Source organism: Aquarana catesbeiana, linkage group LG03, assembly GCF_042186555.1.
Source record: "Aquarana catesbeiana isolate 2022-GZ linkage group LG03, ASM4218655v1, whole genome shotgun sequence".
Lineage (NCBI taxonomy): Eukaryota > Metazoa > Chordata > Amphibia > Anura > Ranidae > Aquarana > Aquarana catesbeiana.
In genome coordinates, this window is record NC_133326.1 from 168,515,147 (window position 1) to 168,538,093 (window position 22,947).

Here is a 22,947-nt window from a genome sequence, read left to right on the forward strand (position 1 = left end):
CGGCGCTATATAAATCCTGTATAATAATAATAATAATACAAAGGTACCTTAGAGGTGTGTATGTTTAACCACAGTTGTAGCACATAGAACCGTACTCAATATGATACCTATTATTTTTACTAATGCTGTTCACATTACAGTGCCGATTATTCTGAGCTGTAGAGAAATCCCTAATACTGCAGCTTCAGCTTGTTGATGACATGTATCTGTTATCTATCTAAGTTATAACTTCCATAGTATTAGGGAGGCACAGTCAGCATTGAGTGGAGGGGGTGATTCATTTACTGGTAAAGACGTGCATTGCAATATAAACAAACCTGGCAGATAATTGATATGTATAGGCATCATAAAGAGGACAGGAAATAAAAGTTAGAAACAAAAAATGAGAACACTCTGGGGTTTTTATGGCCCTATTTGTCTTTAGTCTGTGCTCATTCAGATTGGGATTCAATAAAGCCTAAGTGTAGTCAATTTTTTTTTAAAACAGCACAGGGGGCATTACTTGCATTCAAAGCTATGTGTCCCTTGTGCTGCTGGCATCAAGAGTGCCAACTATGCCCGTCCGTTCATCGTCCCTCTTCCATTCGTAGAAGCTGTACTATAGCTCCAAACAACAACAAAAAAAAATCTATGAATAGAGGACAGGTAGATAAATAAAAAGTCTGCTCCCTCCATTCATAGAGCACTTTCATTAATAAAAACTATAGTACAGCTTCTATGACTGGGGAAGGAGGGTGGAAAGGGTGGGCATAGCTGGCACACTTGATTAGTGCATATGAAAGGTCGCTCTTCTTTATTAACCCTTGCAGTACCAGATGATTACGGCAGCAAGGGTGGGGGTGGGTATCGAAGGTAGAATATATCAATTAAAACCAGGAGTGAGCAGCACCAGATAAACACATCACACTGACTTCAAGGGAAGTCTATTTTTTGACTAAACTAAGGCTTTAAGATGATTTTTTTCATCTCTTCTAAAAGAAAAAACAGTAAATAACGTTGAAATTCTTAAGTTTGGGATGACCAGTTACTTTGAATATTATTAAATAGAATGTACAGTCTTTTTATTACTTATATTTAGAATATAGATGAAAAAGATATCATTTTAATTTAAATAATCGAATGAATTTGTGTTATTTTTTAATGATATGTAAACTTAAAGAATAACAATAAGCAAAACTTTATTTTATATTTTGGATACAGTAAGGGAGGGATTTTTTTTTGCCATCTGTGTCCCATTGCAGAGATTTACCTGCATTTCCTGTCCCATAGACAAACAGGAAGTGAAAGGAAATCCCTGCAAATTAAGGGAATTCCTTGGGGAGCCCAAGTTCATCAGAACTAGTGTCCCCATTGGAAGATTTCCCCTCTATTACTTTTCTGGGGACAACCCAAAATTTGTGATTTCCTTTTACTTGCACTTTCAATGATAATGGTAAACAGGACAAATAGAGGGGATGAATCTCCTTAATGGGGGTACAGACAGCAGTAAAAATTGACAGGTGTTCTAATCCTTCTCCCATCTATCCAAAACTAAAACAAATGTTTTGACTTTAGTTATAGTTTAAGAACAGAAATGTAATTTATTGATGTTTTCCCGGGTCCTTGATATGATAGCTGCATTAGTTTACTTTTAGGCTAAAAATGTTTTAAGAAAGTACAGAAAATACTTGTTGATTCTGTCAGAAATGCAGTGTCCTTGTTTCTTACTACAATTTCCTCTGCCACCTATGTAATGGAGATGTAGAGAGGAAGATGTTGTAGTCCTGTCATCTGTGAGTTCTTTAAATGGAAACAAGACAAATGAGTAACTTCCACCAAGTGCTTTTATTTTGCAAAGCAACCAGCAAACCATCATGAGCCAAGATTGCAGAATAGTAGTCACATACAGCCAAAATGTATTTATGACCTTCGCTGCTTTTTTTTCTAAAGGACCCACAATATCCATAGTAACTTTTTTAATGCATTGCCAACCACAGGGACTGGTTTCCATGGTGCTCTGATCTCCTGTCTTATGGGTGCAGTCATTTGGCAAGTGGCACAAGTCAAAGAAGCCAATGCCTGTGTCCTGATCTGTTACCAGTACAAATGTCTGACATAAATGGCTACTAAACCAACTTCAGCAGCATCTGTTTAGACAATAAAAAGCTTGGGAAAATCTTTTACTAAATGAAAGACATTCTCTGTAGTGACTGTAAGGAGTGTCTAGCGCTCCTGCTCCTCATTCCAGCATCCCAGTTTTGGCTATGGTATTCTCCTTGTCTGTCTGTCCCCCTGCAAGGTGTTTGATGTGGCCAGAATCTGAGTGGAGACCAAACCTGATTTAAGCTAGCCAAGCCTACAGTCTCATACTTGTGATAGAGTGTACAATACCTGATCAAGTTGTCTGTTTGTCTGCCCTGCTTTGCTAGATTGGATTTCCCTGTGTATAACCTTGGATAGGATATTGGCTATTCTCTGAACTCTGCCTACCTTTTACCCGGGATGTCATTGAACCATTCTACCTGTCTGCCAACAGCAAGTACCTGTTTGCTTTGCTCAGTTTGCAGATCCCCTGGCCTAGTAGCCAGGCACTATAGCGTTGTATATAAGTCCTGGGGGCAACCGAGTACTGGTAGGCCTGCTTGCCTTATGGGAAAGGGGGCTGCTATAGGTGAAGAACACAGTAGCCAGCTATAGTGTCTGACCACCCGTGTTAGGGATAAGCGTGACAGTGACCCTATTCTGAAAAGCCCAGATTTTTCTAAGCCCTTTTTAATATCTAAATAGATGCTTCTGAAGTTGGTTTAGGAGATATTCTAAAGCTGTGTACACACGGGCGGACTTTTCAGCATCAAACGTCAGACGGTCTTTCCGACGGACTTTCGACTGAGTTACGACGGACTTTTGGACTACTGGACTTGCCCACACAGGAACGGACTAAAGTCTGTTCGAAAGTCCATTGGTATGAACGTGATGACATACAAAGGGACTAGAATAAGGAAGTCCATAGCCAGTAGCCAATAGCTGCCCTAGCGTCCTTTTTTGTCCGTCAGACTAGCATACAGACGAACAGATTTTTCAACCGGACTCAAGTCCATCGGAAAGATTTGAAACATGTTCCAAATCTAAAGTCCGTCAGATTTTCGACAGAAAAAGTTCGCTAAAGGTCCAATGAAGCCCACACACGGTCGGATTGTCCGATGGATTCGTTCCGTCGGACCAGTCTGGTCGAAAAGTCCACCCGTGTGTACACGGCATTAGCCAGGAGTTTGTACTGGTAAAAGATCCATGGCCTAACTTCATTAAAACCAATGTTTCGCTAAAAATAAAAACATAAAAAAACAGCACAAAGGACATAACATAACAATTAGTATGTGTCCCTTGAATTGAATCTTGCTCTGTCCTGTCCTCCGCCCCACCACTGTAATCTGCCAGTGGGTTGGGGATTATTACAAATAAGGGGCTGTCAGGAACTCTCATCAAGAGAGTTTGACTATGCCTGCCCTTTCCTGCCAGATCCGCCATTCATAGAAACCATACTACATTTTCTACAGTACGACTCAAATTAAATCTATGAATGGAGGGGCGGGCTGTCAATCATCTGCCATCCCCCATTTGGTGTCACGCTGTAATATGGCTTCTATGAATGGCACATCTGGCAGAAAAGGGAGGATGTAGTCAGGCTCTAACACCTGCCGCACCATAAAATGACAGCAGCAGGGGCGAGGGGTAGGAAAGAGGAAGATTTCTTCTGAAACAAGAAGAATCAGCACAAGTGACAGAACATACTAACTGTAAGTTATGTCCTTTGTGGCTAATTTTATGTTTTTAATTTTTTAGCTAAACTTGGGATTTTAAGATAAAAATGCCAGACTAACCAGATGGTACTTAGCACTGTAACCCTTTCTAATTATTATCCCACTTCTGACACCATATGCAAAAGGGTTCCTTATATGGATGCAATCTGAAGCAGTAACTTTCATCACAGACCAGCAGCAAGCAAATCATAACAAGCCAAGGATGCAACCCTGTTTTTTTATAAGTAGACATATGAATAAAAAATCCAGCATGCCAACCAAAACCAATTTATTCTTTGCCATGGTCGCAATGCCTTAATGTAACCAGTATACTTAAGCAGTGGCACAAACTAACATTTAAAAGAACTCTTGATTTCTTGCAGAGGGCCATCCAAGTTAAAAGTGGCTTTTGTCTGCAGAACAGTACAGCATTTGGATACTACACAGGGAAAACACTGAAACTGGAAGAGACTCTCCATGAGCCATAACTGCAGGAGGAATTTTTTTCAGCCAGCATAGAAAAAGTAAGAAGATGGGAAAAAGAACAAAAAAAAAGTCCAAAAAGCATAGGCATTAAACTAAATATATCCTTTAAAAGAGAAGTTCAGGCATTAAGAAAAAAAAAAAAGCTTACATACTCACTTCTCCTGCCGCCGCTAAGACCAAGAACTGAGCAATCAAAAACTAATGATCGCCCAGTTCTCGGTCTTCAGCAAGCAGAGAGCCAGTGACTGTCAATCACCAGCTCTCTGCTCTGCCCCTTCCAGAGCTCTCTGGAGCGCCAGGCTATGGAGGGGGGGGGATCTCAGGAGTGCAGAACTAAGTGCACTCCTCTGGCCAGAAGAGCTTTAAACTTTTTCTTTACTTCTTTAAACTATGACCCCTGTCACAAGTCCAAATCAAGTGAGCATCCTGTGTGACAATCATGGCTCCTCTATAGATACAGCAGAATGAGTGATGTTGTCCTAGTACAGAAAGTGTGTTATTCACATTCCATTTAAATTTTTTAATCATCACATGCCTCCTGTTGCAGTGCTACACAGCAGCTGTGCTTTACTGCTCCTTTTTACAATTCAAATCTATGAGTCTGCCTAATATTTGATCTCCAGTGCTAATTTAGCCTTGCGGTGGCCACAAATGTCTTCAAATGTCTATATTTATTATAATAACAGTGTGAAAGAGCAAGCATGTGAAAATCATATAAAATTTACTTTACTACCATTTCAATTCATAATAGAGGATAACTTAAAATACACAATAGTTACTCTATACATTTGCTCAGGATGTCTGGTTAATATGGTGGAAAATACAATCTGCTAAATGTTGTTACTGTCCTGTCACTTGAATTGTGTTTATCAATTGGGCATTCTGAAAATCTTTCCGGAGAGAAACGTGAAAACTGCCATTGTAACCTCATTCTGAAAATACTAGTTACCTGGCAGTTGTGCTACTGGTCTTAATACTTTCTAAATCTCTGAACAAGAATACAGTAAGTATGAAGATGAGGTAAGTCAAAGTAAAGTCAGAACTCCTTATCCGCATGCTTGTTCTAGGTTAGTGAGTCACAGTATTGCAGTTGGTGAAGTCAGAGAGTCAGTACAACAGCCAGATAATTAGCATTTGTAGAATGAGATGTCAGCATGGGCAGTCTCCTTGTTTCTCTCAGGAATGACTTTTTTTACAGCAAGTTTAATGTAGGAAAAGAGCAAGAAAGAGAGGGTAAAGCAGATGGTACAAATGTGTAAAAGGGGAAAATGAAAAGGATCTGCATGGCCTTTTAATGGATCGTTCTGAGCTGTACCCTGTGCATGCGCACCTCAGTATATGGACACCACATGTATAGGTGCAGCTGGGAAGATTTTTTTTAAATCTTTGACAGAGGCTCTACAGGATTGGGAAGGTCTCTGAACAGTGATGTTTTAGGTAGGTACTGTATATCATATACTAATAATGCTGGAAGGATAAAAGGGTACAAAAATAAAATGTACCCTTTAACGAAAATGCAAGATTTCACATACAACGTAGATGTTTCCTGCAGAAATATTTATGTGTACATAGAATTCTTGTGGTGAATTAAAACTACAAATTTTAAAGAACATATCCATGTGGAACATAACCAATAGTCATGCTAACAGACCTTTCAAAACGGAACAGCGCAGAAGCACCCAGATCATCAGACCACAAAACATCTATTATGGATGCATTGGTGGTTATTTACAAAAGGCAAACCCACTGCAAGTGCACTGAAAGTGCACACGGAAGTGCAGTCGCTGTAGATCTGAGGGCAAGATCTGAAATGAGTGGAAGCTCTGCTGATTTTATAATCCAATCATGTGCAAGCTAAAATGCTGTTTTTTATTTTCCTTGCATGTCCCCCTCAGATCTACAGCGACTGCACTTCCATGTGCACTTTCAGTGCACTTACAAGTGCACTTGCAGTGCACTTGTAGTGCAAAGTGGATTTGCATTTCATTTCGTAAATAACCCCCATAGTTAAGTATAGACATAGCTTGTGTGCATTAGGCATAGAGAAAAATACCAGCATGTATAGCATCCCCCTGAGAAAGACACGTGACTGTTCCCTGTGTCAAACACGCGTAGGGGAGGGGACAGGACGGTGCAGTAGGCAGCAGGTTTGAACGCTGTGAACGTACAAGCTATCTCATCGTTTTTTTCTTTTATCTGCTATAGAGTGGTGTGCTTCAGCACCTGGAAGATGTGAGTACCCAGATTGATGATAAATAAAATACGTTTTTAAAACGATAAAACACCATATACACTTTATTTTAATATATATGGACGGAGGAACTTACTGCTGGACATTTCAGGATCCCAAAGAGCTTCATTCAGATAGAACCCAGGGGTGGTTCACAAACTTAGATGTGCGGTCAATGCCCTGAGGTGAGCAGATTCACATGGGGGGGAGCACAAGTTGTTGTCGCCTTGTCAACTTTGGAGCACCATCACAGGATTTTGCTTTGCCAGCACAATGGACATTTTTTATTTTATTATTTAATATGTTTGATATTATGCACGTGTAGTGGTGCCCCCGTGGGGGTCTCTGCATGTTTCAGCATCCACACATCACCCTGCTGGTCAGACTTCCATTTTAGGAACACTTTCTCCAGAATATGAACAGTCTCTATCTTGCTTTTGTTGTTTTTATTAGGGGATTAAACTTGGATGAGGAAAAGGGACACGGGATGCCCGAATGATTAATACTTCTTAGTTGAAATAAAGGTAATTGAATCCAAACTGACAGTATCTTCTATTGCACATCTCCGGAGCACCAGCATGGGACCCAAGAAGAGGAGGATCCGGGCTGCTCTGTGCAAAACCACTTCACAGAGCAGGTAAGTATAACATGTTTGTTTTTTTGTTTTGTTCTTTTTAAAACAAGGCTTTAATCTCGCCTTAACTCTCACAGCGCTAGAAGGCAGATGTTTAGAATAGTATTAGCAGCCGTGAGGAGGTGAAGCTCTATTGACTTACATCATCCAATCATGTGCAAGCAAAAATATGATTTTTGTTTTCCTTGCATGTGGTTAATTATGGTTTACAAGGAACATTTTCACCACACTCCCCAAGCTACGGGAAATTGCCTTGCAAAGTGAACGGTCTATTTGCCTTTGGTTACAAACCGCAAATGCCCCTGCACTACACTCGCCATACTCGTGTACAAACTACACTATGCCGTTAAACTGGAACTTCAGTCATTTTTTCAATTTTCCATCTATGAAATCTTGTCCTTGTTTTAACTTTGTATATTAAAAAAAAAAAAAATTCTGCCAGTAAATACCTTTTACAGCCCACTTCCTGTTTCTTGTCTGGTAAAAAGCCCAGGCTTATGACATCATGCACAGCTCTCATGAGAGTTTGCCAGGAAGGGAGGGAGGGTGGATGAGTCATAAGAGGGCCAATGAGAGCTGCAGAGCTGGATGTGCGATTCTGTATATCTGTGTAAATCCAGAAAGTGAAAAGGCAGCAGCTTCAGCTGCCCACAGTTAAAATGGTTGCAGACAGATTCAGTGGAAGGAGATTTCTGCAGCATATTTGGCAAGTACAGAGTCACAGTATATATAAAATAATATGCAAAGTGGTTGGAGGGAAGCTTCAGAACGGCAAAGATTTTTATTACAAATGATGTAAGCAGACTGCAGTTCCTCTTTAAATACAGAAAAAGTTCTGGGTCTTTTTTCTGAAGTTTAGTATTTCAAAGATCCAATAAAAAAAAAAAAGAGTTGGGCTCAGTTCACACTGGATGCCGATGCAGCTCACAGCAGGGGTCCGGTGCATCCTGGTTCACCATTTCAGGTCTGATTTCAGTCTGAATTTTGGGCTGAATTTGGACCCGAAACGGACCAAACGAATCACATGGCTCCTGTGCAAATTCACACCGGAGCTGCATCGGAGATATGTGAACTGGCTCCAATCTCCTGCTATTGCGAATTGGATGTGGTGATTCGCATCCAGTGTGAACCCGGCCTTACATCTCTCTTGAATATGTCACAGACATAGATGTGCAAAGTTTAAACCATTTGCACAATGCCAAAATATTTACATGGGAGTTAAAGTTGTGGTATGTCAGAGCCTTATAAATAAAACCACCTGCTAAGAAAGATGGATGCGCATACTGTATGTAATATTTATAATTTATTCTAAATTCTAAATACAAAGCTGCACATTCAAATTTTTTTGTGTCTCTCTCCCTACACATGGTCGAAATTATAGCATTTCCAGACATTGAAGAGGTAATGTCACAAAACAACTGCTCCATCATTTATAAGAAGATAATCCCCTAACGTAACCCTAGAATGTACAGTTTGCTGCAGTGACTGGATCTTACACAATGGTCCCCCTTTCCTTGTCTAATCCAGCATTCTCTTGTCTGTTCAGGGATATCTAAATAGTTTACCTTTATAAGTAAACCAAACGTCTGGTGTGGGAAATGCCCCAGTTGTCAGAGCCTTGTGTGTTTAGCCTCTCTTGTCTGCCCCCCCTCCCAAAATCAGTAGACATATAATTAATGTGGCATTAGTAAATGGCAACTGTGCGGGAACCTGGTGGCAGTAAAAAGCACAGCTGTGAGGAGCAAGCTATACCTTCAAACAGACCGTGAAACAGGAGGAGTCACCACACTGTGTTCATTGTGGGATACAAAGGATACAAGAGGAAATGTACACAATTACCTTAAAAGCAAAGTCATAAAATCGATACTCCTAAGGCAACACTGGTGTAACAGTAGTAAACGTCAAGTGTTGTTCCACTACTATATTGTACAGTAATAGGAATGTACAATCCAGCCCACCCAACATACACCATGTCTGCATGGAGCAGTAAAAACACTCAGATTATTCTAGCTGCCAATTGCATACATGAGGAATTATTGTTGAGGACGTCAGCCATGGATTTCATATGTGCCAAGAAGCAGAAAATTCACAACCGTTTATAAATATGCAATTTTTGTATACAAAGTGTTGCAGTTTACACATTAATTGAACTGTGGCATAAAAATATGCGCAACCGTGCCCTACAGATAAGTAAATTAGTACACACTGCATTGCTACTTGTTCATACACAGGCACGCTGACCCTTTCATCAGATATGTGGCTGTAAAAACGTTTTATGAGACACAACACAAAGGAAATAGCAGGCAGTCGCTGTGATTGTAAAATTGCCATGTTGTTATTTTTTTATTTTATTACAGTCGCCCTTGAGTGGTTTAAAGCACATTTCTCATCTAGAATCTAATGGCACAAACGCAAATCCCATGCTTTTCCATTTATAGGGGTGAGAATTTCTCTGCAGTATATTCTCTGGCATTTAGAGGTCATACAGAAAAATTCCCATGCATGTAAATGGAGAGGTCAACGTCCCTGGTCACTTCCTACCCCCCCCCCCCCCCAGTTTTTTATTTATTTTTCAATTGTATTTTTATTCATTTGAATAGCTACATACTTAAACAAAGGAACAGTAAATCATGTTAATGTCTCATTAAATCAACCACCTATTGGATGGATCCTGGACCACATGTCCCTTCTTACTTTACACTATACAGGCACTATACAGGCTCAACCAGGAGAAGAATCTTTAGAGGATGAGTTATTTTCAGCTAAGTCCAATGAGATATGAAAATATCAGTTACTTAGCTGAACTAAAGCTTAAAGTGGTTGTAAACCTAGTTACACTACTTGTACCTACAGGTAAGCCTTTAATAAGGCTTACCTGTAAGTACTGAAAATACCTCCTAACCCTGCATGGTTTAGGAGATATTTACCATATATGTTTGGGCTGACATCATCGACACATGCGCAGTAAAGAAACAACTCGCTTGTGCCGTTTCTTCAGCATCAATGCTGTGAACGGCGGCTCACGCGGGCATGTGCGAGAGTGACATCATCGCAGCTCAGGCCAATCACAGTGCCGGAGCCTGCGAACCTGGAAACAACTCCGGGAGACATGTCTCCGGTCACATCGGTGTACTGGGACTGCTGCAACAGCATCGATCTAAGGTCAATTTTTCATAATGTGCTAGTATGCAATGCATACTAGCTCATTATGCCTTTGTATTACAGGGTGTGTTTGTTTCTTTTCTTTCTTTCTTCGGGTTTACAACCACTTTAAGTTTAGTTATATTTTTTGTTTCTGGGCTATACCCCATTACTTACATCTGGCTGATTGCTTCTTAGTGTAGAAACATTCCCTGCAGTAATGACAGGTCCTCATTACAGCCTTGCAGGGGTTAACTTCCTAATCTGTAACACTGCATTACATTAAAGATGTCCCGAGGGCCACCCACCACTTACTTTTTACTCCTTCATTCAGGAAAGTCCTTGTATTGTTTTTTTTCACAGAATGCAACATGTTCTGTGAATGAGGGAAAGGAGGAAGAATTACAGTACCCCCTGCTCCATTCCCAGAATGTGTTGCATTCTACATTAAGAAGCAATCAGCAAGGCTCCATCCTGGGTTATTGTAGGAATGAACTGGAAGAAGGCCATTGGGGCCAGCATCCCATATTGCCAATGGAAGGGGCGCATCCTGTTCTTTTGGGCTGCACATGCACAGTGTGTAGTCTTTCCTGACGCCTAAGTTGATCTCAGCAGTTGCAACCGGGGAGAGTGCATACTGCACATGTACACCCCAAAAGAACAGAATGGAATTCTCTCCCAATGCACTAGGGGGCACTGGTCCTGACAACTGCTCTGTACCTACAATAACTAGGAGCCACTTCATTGTTTAAACTGAAAGGGGGCCCTGGCTGGAAGGTAGGTTTAGCACACTATGCAAATATACCCATATCGGACAACTTAGTGTGCTTTTTTGTAAACCTGTACTTACATTTTAAGTTACAGTGAGCCTATTACATCTAAATAGCAGCCTATACCCATACAGAAATACTCTAAAGGCCCATACACACGATCAGACTTTTTGACAACAAACATGCAAATTAGCTGTTTTAAGGCAATGTGTGTACGCTCCATCTGGCACATTTTTTCGGTTTTCATTGGACAAATGTTGGCTGTGCGAACAGACAAACTTGGCGGCAACAGAAGTCCGATGTCGGCAAGTCCGATCGTGTGTACACAAAACCATCCGACTTTAGTACAAAGTACAAACACGCATGCTCAGAACCAATGCAAAAGATCAGACAACAATACAGAAGTTGACCAAAGGGTGGCGCTGGAGAATTGAACGTCCTCTTTTGAAGTGTCGTCAGTACGTTCAAACGTCACTACGTTCGTGTTTGTTGCCTAAAAAGTCCTGCCGTGTGTATGCTTAACAAGTTCTTGGCCAACGCCCTTTGTACAGAAATCCACGGGAAAGTTTGTATAAAGTCTGATCATGTGTATGAGGCTTTAGACACAGTAGTAATCTGAACAATGTTGATAAATGGTAGACTTAGCAGACTTTAAGTTGGAACCTGTAAATGTTGTAGGAACATAGCCTGCATATGTTGCAACTACACCAGGCTCTTTTGGAAGCAAGGGCCTTTGCAGCGACCTTTTCACTCAATCCACTAATGTTGACATCCTGATACAAATATCTTGTATACTTATTTGATATTACAGTTTCTTGATTGCAGTGAAAGAAATGAAAGGTAGGTCAATTAAAAAGAAAAGTATCCAGTACTTCTCTATATCTTCCCCCATCCTCTGGAATCCTCTATCTCAATCTGTACGGCTATCTCCTTCTCTGGGTGCCTTTGGACGATCCTTGAAAATTCATCTTATCAGGAAAGCCTATCACACTTCCAACTAAAAGAACTCTTATCACTTACATCAACTCATCCCCACAATTATAACCTTTTGTACTACTTGCCCCACTCTTTTAGATTGTAAGCTCTTGTAAACATTGTCCTTATAACTCTCTTCTATTTTATTGTAGAGTAACTGTATGTCTCCCTTTAGATTATAAAGAGCTGGGCAAACTGTTAGTGCTATATAAATCCTGAATAACAATAATAAGAGAAGGAGCAACAACAAATAATATCTCAGTATAAAGTCAAGAGGGGGAAGGCGGACTATTTGATTTGATATTGGATTTGGACTGCGCAGAATGCGCTCCGTTAGGAACTATGAAAGGGATCAGAGCACAAGCAATTCCAGCATGGGGTCTGATCTGGGAGGGGGGTCAACTCCTGGAATGGATGAAGCCTTTAGTAGTTTGAGCTGGTTGGGACCTTGGATATGGGACTTGTCTGGATGCTTCTGGCAACTGGCTATCACTACAAATAACAGATCTCTTTTAAAAATTGGTAATCCATGTCCGCACACAATGTGGGTTGGTGAATACAGCAGGAAAATGTATGATTAGAGGTTTTTGCCACTTAAGTTGTTGCACGTGTGATATGAAACTTAAAGTAGGGTTGCACCGATACTGGATTTTTATTGGCGAGTACAAGTACAGATACTTTTGGTCAAGTACTCGTCAAGTTTCGATACCTTTGCGGTGTGATTTGAGCCCATATGAAATGAATAGGCTCAAATCGCACTGCAAAGCGTCGCATGAAATTTGAACAGAAATGAGGTGCTATTGATGTCTGACTCGCATGCAGTCTCCCCACCGCTCGTGTGAACCCAAGCTTCTCCCATTACTGTCAGGGAGATATCTGCCCATCTATGGATGGATACCTTTAAGCACCATTTCTAGATGTACCAGTATTATATGAGTGTGAATATTTTCTCTTTAGATTAAGAAGAAATCAAACTTTTGCCCAAAAAATTGATAATTCTCACAAAAACACATTTGAAGAGAACCACAGATACAAAAATGAAACAAGTATTTTCTTGTCTCACTAACCTGAGGTTAGCTCTGCCTAAGGCTATAACACAGGACTATATCATGATTTAATCATGTGTGTATACTGCAAAATATCTGTCTATGTCAAACAATGCTTTCAAATCCAAATGTTTTATGTTACATGGTGGACCCACTCTTAATTTATCAGACAACACTGTACTAGTATGAATCATTTAGATGCATTATAAACAGAGTCACCTACTATTAATATAACTCTCTCCAATTTTTAGCAGAATATTCTCAGATTTATACAGTTAAAATTGCATACAGATGTGTGCATATACGGCTGTATGCTAAAGTATAGGCAATCCTTTTCATTGTTTACTTGTTACTCTATACCCCAGTGGGCAAAAAATGTACGTATTTAAAAAATGTGAACCTTTTCGTTTACAAAATTAATTTTATATGCCTAGTATAGTTTAAGATTTCTTCACACTCCTGGATAAAACGACATAACCCTTGGCCAATCCTTCCACCTAAAATGAAAAGATTGGATGACAAGATCTGGTGCATCTATTGCATGGAACATTATAGCTTACATGATGTGCAATTCCCTTTTCATAAGAAATACAAAATACTCCCCTTTAAAGTTCCATACATTACAAGGACTGTAACAAGCCTAATTGCATAGTTCTATCAATTGCCATTTGTATTGAAGTTTACATATGTATTCTTCTCAACGTCTATGCCGACCTCCTACTCCCTGAATGGAATGGTCATCCTGCTGTAGTCAAATGACCAGCCCCAGTGTTATTTTGAGAAAAAAAAATTGCAACAGCAGCAAGCCAAATTAAATGAGCAGAAAAATGACAGTTCTGGGGAAGTTCTATACACAAACAGTGTACCCAGCATCCCCATATAAGTCAGACGTGTTTGATTTTATCTACAAGACAACTGACAGCAGACTAAACTAGGAAGGGTACTTTTCTAAATTGTGAACAGATTTGAGTTGCAATAATGATTTTTTTTTTTTTCATTTTGACAAAAGTGTGCTTACCTTTTAATTGGCTTCCATCTTTAGCCTATCAGCTTAGAGATAATAACTGCTTAATGCAAAGACCTTTATTATATTACATTACATTATACCCATCTCATCCTTATGTGTAATTATTAAATAACTCCAAGTATTAGGAAATACACCCTTTAATCCAGTTACTTATTGGGGTTGATTTACTATAATTCAAAAGTGCAAAATCTGATGCAACTGTGCACAGTAGCCAAACAGCTTCAGCTTGTTCAATTAAGCTTTGACAATAAAACCTGGAAGCAGATTGATTTCTGTGCACAGATGCACCACATTTTGCACGCTCTAGTTTTAGTACATCAACCCCACTGTGTCATTAAAATTACCTTTTAAATACAGCTAGTATAGGTAACTGAAGATTTTTTTTATTAGCTACCGGTACTTCCTTACACAGCAGTACTAACATCTAAGAACATGTGTTTCCAATCACAGCAGTATTGTTTTTGTATGGTGTTGCATTGTCAGTATTATAAGATTAAGAACGTACATTTTTGGAAGGAAGGGAGTTTTGGATATGGGACACATATTTGAAGTATTAGAAATTTGATTTTTACAATGAGATCTGCTTTTTCCTTTAGGCCCCTTTCACACTGGGGCGGTTTGCAGGCGTTATTGCGCTAAAAATAGCGCCTGCAAACCGCCCCTAAACAGCCTCCACTGTTTGTTCAGTGTGAAAACCCGAGGGCTTTCACACTGAAGCGGTGTGCTGGCAGGACGGTAAAAAAAGTCCTGCGAGCCGCATCTTTGGAGCGGTGAAGGAGCGGTGTGTTCACCGCTCCTAAACCGCTCCTGCCCATTGAAATCAATGGGACAGCGCGGCTATACCGCGGCAATACCGCGGCTATAGCCGCGCTGTACGAGCGGTCTTAACCCTTTTTCGGCCGACAGCGGGGGTTAAAACCGCACCGCTAGCGGCCGAATACAGCCGCAAAAACGACGGTAAAACAGCGCTAAAAATAGCGCTGTTTTACCGCCGACGCCCCCACCGCCCCAGTGTGAAAGGGGCCTTACTGTATGACATTTTATTTGGCAACAACCATTGACATCACCACTTACTTTTGTATTTGTAAAATACTGATTATTTGTAACCATGTTTTTATGCATAAAACCAAATAAAATACTTAAAAATATGTTCATTAATTTTAACACTTCACAACTGTTTAAAAGTAAACACATACTGTACAAGCAGTTGGAATAATACAAAAAATGCAGCTAAATGTGAAGCGACATAAAGGGTCAAACAAAATGGGAGCCTACAGACAGGAAAATGAAAAATATTGAATTTAATTAACATAAACAAGACACTACTGGCACTCCCACATACCACCATCATTTTTACAGTGTAATATTTCAGGGCGGATGACAGATCAGATTAGAGGGCAAAGTGGAGGAAGTAAGAATAAATGCTAGAGATGAAGAATAGGAAATAGCTTGAGAGGCAGGGTTAAGAGGGGACAGACTTTGGCTATACCTGAAAGGAATATTTTGCAGAACGTCCTTATTTTTCTATAGCTTGTTGTACACCACCCAATCTTTGATAGTAACACAACTCACTTACAATCAAATACAATCTGGTTCTGCAGTTGCAAAGAATATTCAGCACACTGGATATTGCTGTTTTAGCAGTAATAATAGCTACAGTTTACGTATCACTGCCTGTATGTGTTTAAAAGGTGAACACAGAAGTCACAAAGGCTTTGGGTGTTCAAGAAAGACAGCTGTTGCATTTTTTGGTAAGGTCAGTCTGTGTATAAAAAAAAGTAAAGTAACGCTTACCCTACTGTCTTCTTGGCTTTCTAGTTCATCCATGACTTGTTGTCCTTGAGAACAGTTGGAGTACTGGAAAAGACTGGAAAACAGCCTCCAGTTGTCTTGAGTATCTGCAAATATTGCATCCTGGAAATTCACTCCATGTGGAAGTAGACTGTAATTTTCATCCATTCTACAACATAGAAAAACATTAAATAAAGTTTGATAAATATGCTGGATTACACCATTACCTTTATTGCAAGTGGAATTAGCATAATAACTAGAGATTAAATTCTGATTCGGGTCAAGTCTGTGCTCAAGGTAAACCAAGGCTTTTTGGGGACCTGCCAAACTATCGCGGCCATTTGCCCACCCAAACTGTTGTCATTGATTTAATGTAAACACAATGCTGGGGATCCTGGGGGGGCATCATTGATCAAATATGGTCATGACCATATTTGGTTAAGGACTTCACCTGGGATCCCCACTGCGGTGTTTATATTACCGCAGCACCAGGGCTGTGTCATTTAGCAATGGGAGTGCTGAAGGTTTGCCCGGGTGGTGGTGGGTTGTTGATTGATGAGGAATTACATTGCTGGACACTATGACTGACTGTGAATTTACATAATTGGAAAACCTGTTTGATGATGGACTTTCATCAGGGACAATAGTTTTAATTTTTGTAATGATTATTATTATTATTATACAGGATTTATATAGCGCCAACTTTTTACGCAGCGCTTTACAATATAAAAGGGAGACAATACAGTTATAATACAATAAAATACACGGGGATTAAGAGGGCCCTGCTCAGAAGAGATTACAATCTAATAGGGTGGGGCAGGTGGTACAAAAGGTTGTAACTGTGGGGAATGAGCTGATGGAAGTGGTAAAAGATTTGTTTGAGACGTGATAGGCTTTCCTGCAGAGATGAGATTTCAGGGATTGCCTGAAGGTAGCAAGAGTAGGGGATAGCCGGATAGGTGGAGGTAGCGAGTTCCGGAGGATGGGAGAGACTCTGGAGAAATCCTGGAGACGAGCATGAGAGAAGGAGACGAGAGAGCTTGAGAGTAGGAGGTCTTGAGAAGAGCAGAGAGGACGATCTGGGTGATATTTGGAGACAAGATTGGTGATGTAGCTCGGGACAGAGTTGTGAATGGCTTTGTATGTTGTGATTAGTATTTTGAATTTTATTCGCTGGGAGACTGGGAGCCAGTGTAGGGATTGGAGGAGAGGGTTGGCAAACACTGAGCGGTTGGGAAGGTGTATAAGTCTGGCATGCCTGGCACATGTCCTCAATTTGGTGGTGCAGCGTTTCCTAAATACGTACCCAGGGTTGCAAAATGTGCTAAAGCTGGCCAGAAGAGTCTGTAGCCATTTTAGGCAGTCATACACATCCAGTGCTCGGTTGGCTAAAATTCAGTGGGAAATCCACCTGCCCATAAACCGCCTGATTCGTGACATGCCCACCAGGTGGAACTGGACTTTGTCAATGGTGCAGCAGCTATACATGCAGCAGAGGGCCGTCAACGAGTACCTGTGCGAATACAGCACAATGGCAGGCTCAGGCCGCTTGGGCTTTTTTCCCCACACCAATGGCTGATCATTAAGGATGCATGCACTGTATTGTCACCATTTAAGGAGTCCACAAGGATGGTGAGCCGTGAGAGTGCATGCATCAGTGACGCAATCCCTGTTGTGTTCCTGCTGGAGCAAACTCTGCGTGGCATTATGGACAGGGCACTGGAGGCAGAGCAGCAGAAAGAAGAGGCGGATTGCTTTTCCTCTCAAGGCCCACTTTATCCAGACACCATCATTCCTATGTCACAGAACACACAGGAGGAGAGAGGGGAGGAGGATGAGGAGGAGGATTCTGGCACTTTCATAGGCTTCGAATAAGAGGAAGACATGCGTCAATCTTTAAGCGATGGCTTTACAACCCCAGGACCCTTGGGGAGTAGTACATGGCAGGGAGGAGGAAGTTCCAGATGCTGTCATCCTGAGTGACCCTGAGGAGTCTGCTTCTCAAATTTGAGGCGCATGGGCAACCCCATGCTCCAAACCTGTGAAAGGACCCTAGAATACGTGGCATAAAGGAGAAGGATGATTACTGGTTGGCAACCCTCCTTGACCACCGTTATAAGGGGAAGGTCTCAGAACTCATCCCGTTCCCACAGAGAGTGCAGAAGATAAAATCTCTTGAGGACACATTAAAGAGGATTTTATTGAGCATTTTTCCTGACTCCAGTAGGTTACAGTGTTGTGGAAAACGTCATTTTGAGTCTTCTGTTGGTCAAGAGAGGAGCGTTGGAGAAGGCGTCCTCCTAAGTGAGGCATTTCGGAATTTTTTTAGTCCTTGCCGCCCAGGGCTGTTGGCTTCCACATCCCATCGGCAGTGTCTGCATCACATGGTGGACGATTACCTTGGGGCCAAAACAGAGATAGAGAGCTTTCCAGCTGACGAGCCACTGACTTAGTGGGTCATAAGAATAGACCATTGGCCAGAACTTGCCCAGTAAGCTATTGAGATTGTTGGGCTGCTCTGCATCCAGCATGCTTTTAGAATGGGCATTCAGTACTGCAGGAGGTTTTGTTACTGATCATAGAACGCATCTGTCCACAGACTCCGTGGACTGATTGACCTTTATAAAAATTAATCAGTCCTGGATTACCAGCTATGAAGCCCCTGATGCTGATGTCACTGATTAAGTCTTTTTGGGATGTGGAATCTCTGCAGGACTTCGAGGCTGCCTAGCTTTGAGGGTGTTCAATCATTACATATGGAAGAATGTTTTTGGTATAGGTTTCATGGGCTCAATTAACACCCAAAGACCAATTTTACAGCACCTGTTTAACAGGTGCATATCATTGCAATTTTTTTTGCCTTCATCAAGAGCACCTTTATAGGGTTACAGTGGGAAGGTGCCCCCGACACCCAAAGAGTCATTTTTCTGCACCTGTTTGACAGGTGCATATCATTGCAATTTTTTACAGCAAGGTGAATTGTTGCTTTCATCAAGATTACCTCTATAGGGTTACGGTGGAAAGGTACCACCGACACCCTAAGACCAATTTTCTGCACCTGTTTTACAGGTGCATACCATAGCAATTTTTTCAGCAAGGCCAATTCTTGCTTTCATCAAGACTACCTCTTTAGGGTTACAGTGGGAAGGCACCACCGACACCCATAGTCCAATTTTTACGCACCCATTACTTCTATACAAAGTCAAGGTGACACCGGAATGTATCCAAAAAATTTCTAATCTTGTTCCCAGTGCACAACATTGTGGCCTCATCATACACACGGACTTCCCAGCTGTTGCTGAGCAAAATAAAGGCAGCTTGCAGGGAAAATGTCATTTTTTGTTGCGCTATAAATGCAATTATTGCTGCAGCAGATTCTAGACATGGTATAGATCTGCCACTTTACAGGTCGACTAAGGGGACTCCCCCAGGCACTATATTGGAAGGAATTTTTCATTTTTAGGCTTTCACTTTAAAAATTAAAAAAAAAAAAAAAATCACTGCTCATTTAAACATGACGTTTTTCAAACTTTTTTTTATTGATACATGTCCCCCAGGGCAGGACCCAGACCCCTATAACCATTGAATGCCCAATTACTTGCATATAAGCCTTCAAAATGGGCACTTTTGATTTTTGACTTTCGGGTCCCATTGACTTTAATGGGGTTCGTTATTCAAGTCCGAACTTTCACGGTGTTCAGAAGTTCTGGTGCGAACCGAACAGGGGTGCGTTCAGCCCATCCCTACTAATCAGTACACAGAGCATTTATAAGCTGATTTTAAGAGCAATAACCTGTAGTAATTAATCAGCTGACAACAGATTGTCAGCACTAAACTGCTAAAAGCTGATATCTTAGCGGATGTTTTACATTATAATACACCAATATGCTGTCTCTTCACGTGAGTGAAAGCTTAGGCAAAAATTACACTGTATCTGGAAACCACCAACATCGCAGGTGTTATGTATTATTATTGACTGTCGAGAGTGTCAGGTAGATCTGCAGTGAGATAAGACACACAGCAAACACAACATTATCCAGCACTACTAGACACAAAGCAAAACTTATGCCCTGTACACACGGTCAGATTTTCCGACGGAAAATGTTCGATGGGAGCTTGTTGTCGGAAATTCCGACCGTGTGTAGGCTCCATCGGACATTTTCCATCGGAATTTCCGTCACACAAAATCTGAGATCTGGATCTCAAATTTTCCGACAACAAAATCCGTTGTTGTAAATTCCGATCGTGTGTACACAATTCCGATGCACAAAGTTCCACGCATGCTCGGAATCAAGAAGAAGAGCCGCACTGGCTATTGAACTTCATTTTTCTCGGCTCGTCATACGTGTTGTACGTCACCACGTTCTTGACGTTCGGAATTTTTGACAAGATTTGTGTAACCGTGTGTATGCAAGACAAGTTTGAGCCAATATCCGTCAGAAAAAATCCATTGATTTTGTTGTCGGAATGTCTGATCGTGTGTACGCGGCATAAGACTAGCTTTATCCTGAAGGAAAATTAATGCTCACCAAAGAAAATATAATCCAGCAAATGAACTTAACCTTTGAAAAAAACAGGATAAGGATGATTATACACGTGGCAATTGTTACTTGATCAAGGCATGTTTGTAAGAGCACCTTCCGAGTTGAACATGCATAGAGCATAGGATTTAAGAAATATCATTAGGCGGTTAACATGTAAACTAATAGATTCAGACATTTATACTAACTGCTAAAACCAATGACCACTACTTTAATCATATTATAAGAACTTTCTGCTGCCTTTTATACAGTTGACCTCTTACTCCCTCTCTAAAATCTTCACTGTTTTGGCCCTCTGCTCTGCTCTTTTATGGTTTATCACCCATCTATCTAAGCACTCAATCAGTGCCACCTACAACTCTTTCTCCTCATCTCTTCTTTGCCTTTCTATAGGGGTCACCCAAGGTTCTGTTTTGGATCCTATATATTCTCTATCTACACCTTCTCCCATGGTCAGTTGATTGCCTCCCATGGTTTTCCAAAACATCTCTGTGCTAATGACACCCAAATCTATCTCTCTTCTCCTTAACCCTCCACTTTAGTCTCCTGTATTTACTAACCAACCTATCAGTATGGATGCCACACTATTCTCCTAAATGTAATCTTTCCAAAACTGAGCTCTTAATTGTTCCTGATTAAATCAGTACTTCCTCTTTTACCAGGGTGCTAGATGTAATCATGGACTTGCTCCTTCAGGCCCCACATCCAATCACTATCCAAATCTTGCCACCTTCACCTCTGTAACTTAACCAAATATGCTCCCTCTTAACTGATTACACCACCAAGATACTTATTCACTCCCTTGTTATCTTTCACTTTAACTATTGCAATTCCTTCTCATTGGCCTAAACGCTAACTCCGCTTCAGTCTATCACAAATGCTACTGTCAGACTCTCTGGCAATCTCTCCACTGGCCTCTCCTTGTCCAACAAATAAAAATCAAAATACTAAAAACAATATTATGAGCTACATCACCATCATTTTGTTTCAAAATATCACCCAAACTCTTTGTGCCGGGCCATGTCAGTAAAAAAGGTTTTTGGACAATACTCTGGCCTAGGAGTTAGTTGGATGAAATCTTCTCATATCTTTGTAAATGGAGTGTTGCTCATTTGCGGACTTGCAGGCTAAATTTCACCTTCCACAGTCTATTTGGTTCCACTATTTGCAACTGCAACATGCTGTCAGGGCACAAGCAGGTGTAGATATACGGAAAATATCCCCTTCCCCAATTTTCAACTACATGGCAGATATGTACATTTTTAGGGGGTTCATCTCCAGGTGCTATTATATGATATGTTGCTGACCATCTTTTTGAAAGGATTTCCATCTAGGGCTGCCGATAGATGGGAAGGAGGAGATGTGGGTGGCTTCGCTGAGGAACAGCAGGCGGTACCAGCATGCTCTCTCAGTGTCTCACAACGCTTGACTCAGCTTTATATCATGCTAAGAGTTCACTTAACACCAGTAAGGTAATTCAAAATGGGACTAAGGGAGGACACGTTGTGTGTTAGATGCCCTAGAGATCATGGGGATCTAATACACCTTCTCTGGAGATGTCCAAAGTTGCACCTATGTTGGTCTGGAGTGCTTAATACTGTAAATAGAGTGTTCCAGGTAACCATTCCGACGGACCCTAAGCCTTGCATCTTGGGGATCTTTGATGACCTCCCCATTGAAGACATTCCCAAACAAGCCATTGGTAGAGCTATATTTCAGGACCGGAAACTAATACTTAGGCACTGGAAGGTTTCTGAACCAACCTCACTGAAGGAGTGGATTGCACAAATGGGTGACACATTGAGATTAGAGAAATACATTTTCCAGCATAGAGGATGCATGGGTAAATTTAACAAATTATGGTCCCCGTGCCTTGATACCCCAGGACTCTCTTCTGTAGAATTAATTCTGAACTGCATTTTACTTTAAGACATTATTGTATGATTATCACTGATAACATCCCGACTGACCATTTATATCTAGATTGATAGTAGAAAATGTTGTGGAGATCATGCCTTTTTCTGAGTGAGATAGGTGGTATGTGTTAATGGTACTTGATTCCATTGTACTTTTTATATGTGTAAGTTCTATACATGTTCTGGGACGTGCATTGTTTTGTGTAATTTTACTTGTTTTTCTTTAATAAAAACTTTTTTTAGAGATAAAAAATATATATATATCACCCGAAGCATCACCCCTACTCCTTCTGAGACCTCCTGCTCTCTAGCTTCCTTGTCACCACTTCCCACTCCCACATCAACCTTAAGTTCAGTGGCAACCATACATAATGACATATAACTTCAGGCCATGAATATGTCACATGTGTCTATGGAGTAGCCCAACAACCTTACTAAATTGCCATCTGTAACTCCTCCTGGGTGTACTTATGACAAGCCTCCTTTGCTCATACACACCCTAAGGCTGGGTTCACACTATTGCGAATTTGATGCGGATTTCCCCACATCCAATTCTCATGTCAGGAGATTGTGAGCGGCTCTCTATGGAGCCGGTTCACACATCTCCGGAGTGG

General features: G+C 40.9%; 1 protein-coding gene across 1 annotated transcript in view; it reads right to left on the reverse strand.

Annotated features, from left to right (window-relative positions):
* Window positions 1–22,947, reverse strand: part of CCDC3 (coiled-coil domain containing 3) — a 67,339-nt gene that overhangs the window by 38,833 nt on the left and 5,559 nt on the right. The window contains exon 2 of the mRNA XM_073619505.1: window positions 15,880–16,045. Within this exon, the coding sequence (XP_073475606.1) occupies window positions 15,880–16,045 (166 nt within the window). The remainder of the gene's footprint in view (window positions 1–15,879; window positions 16,046–22,947) is intronic.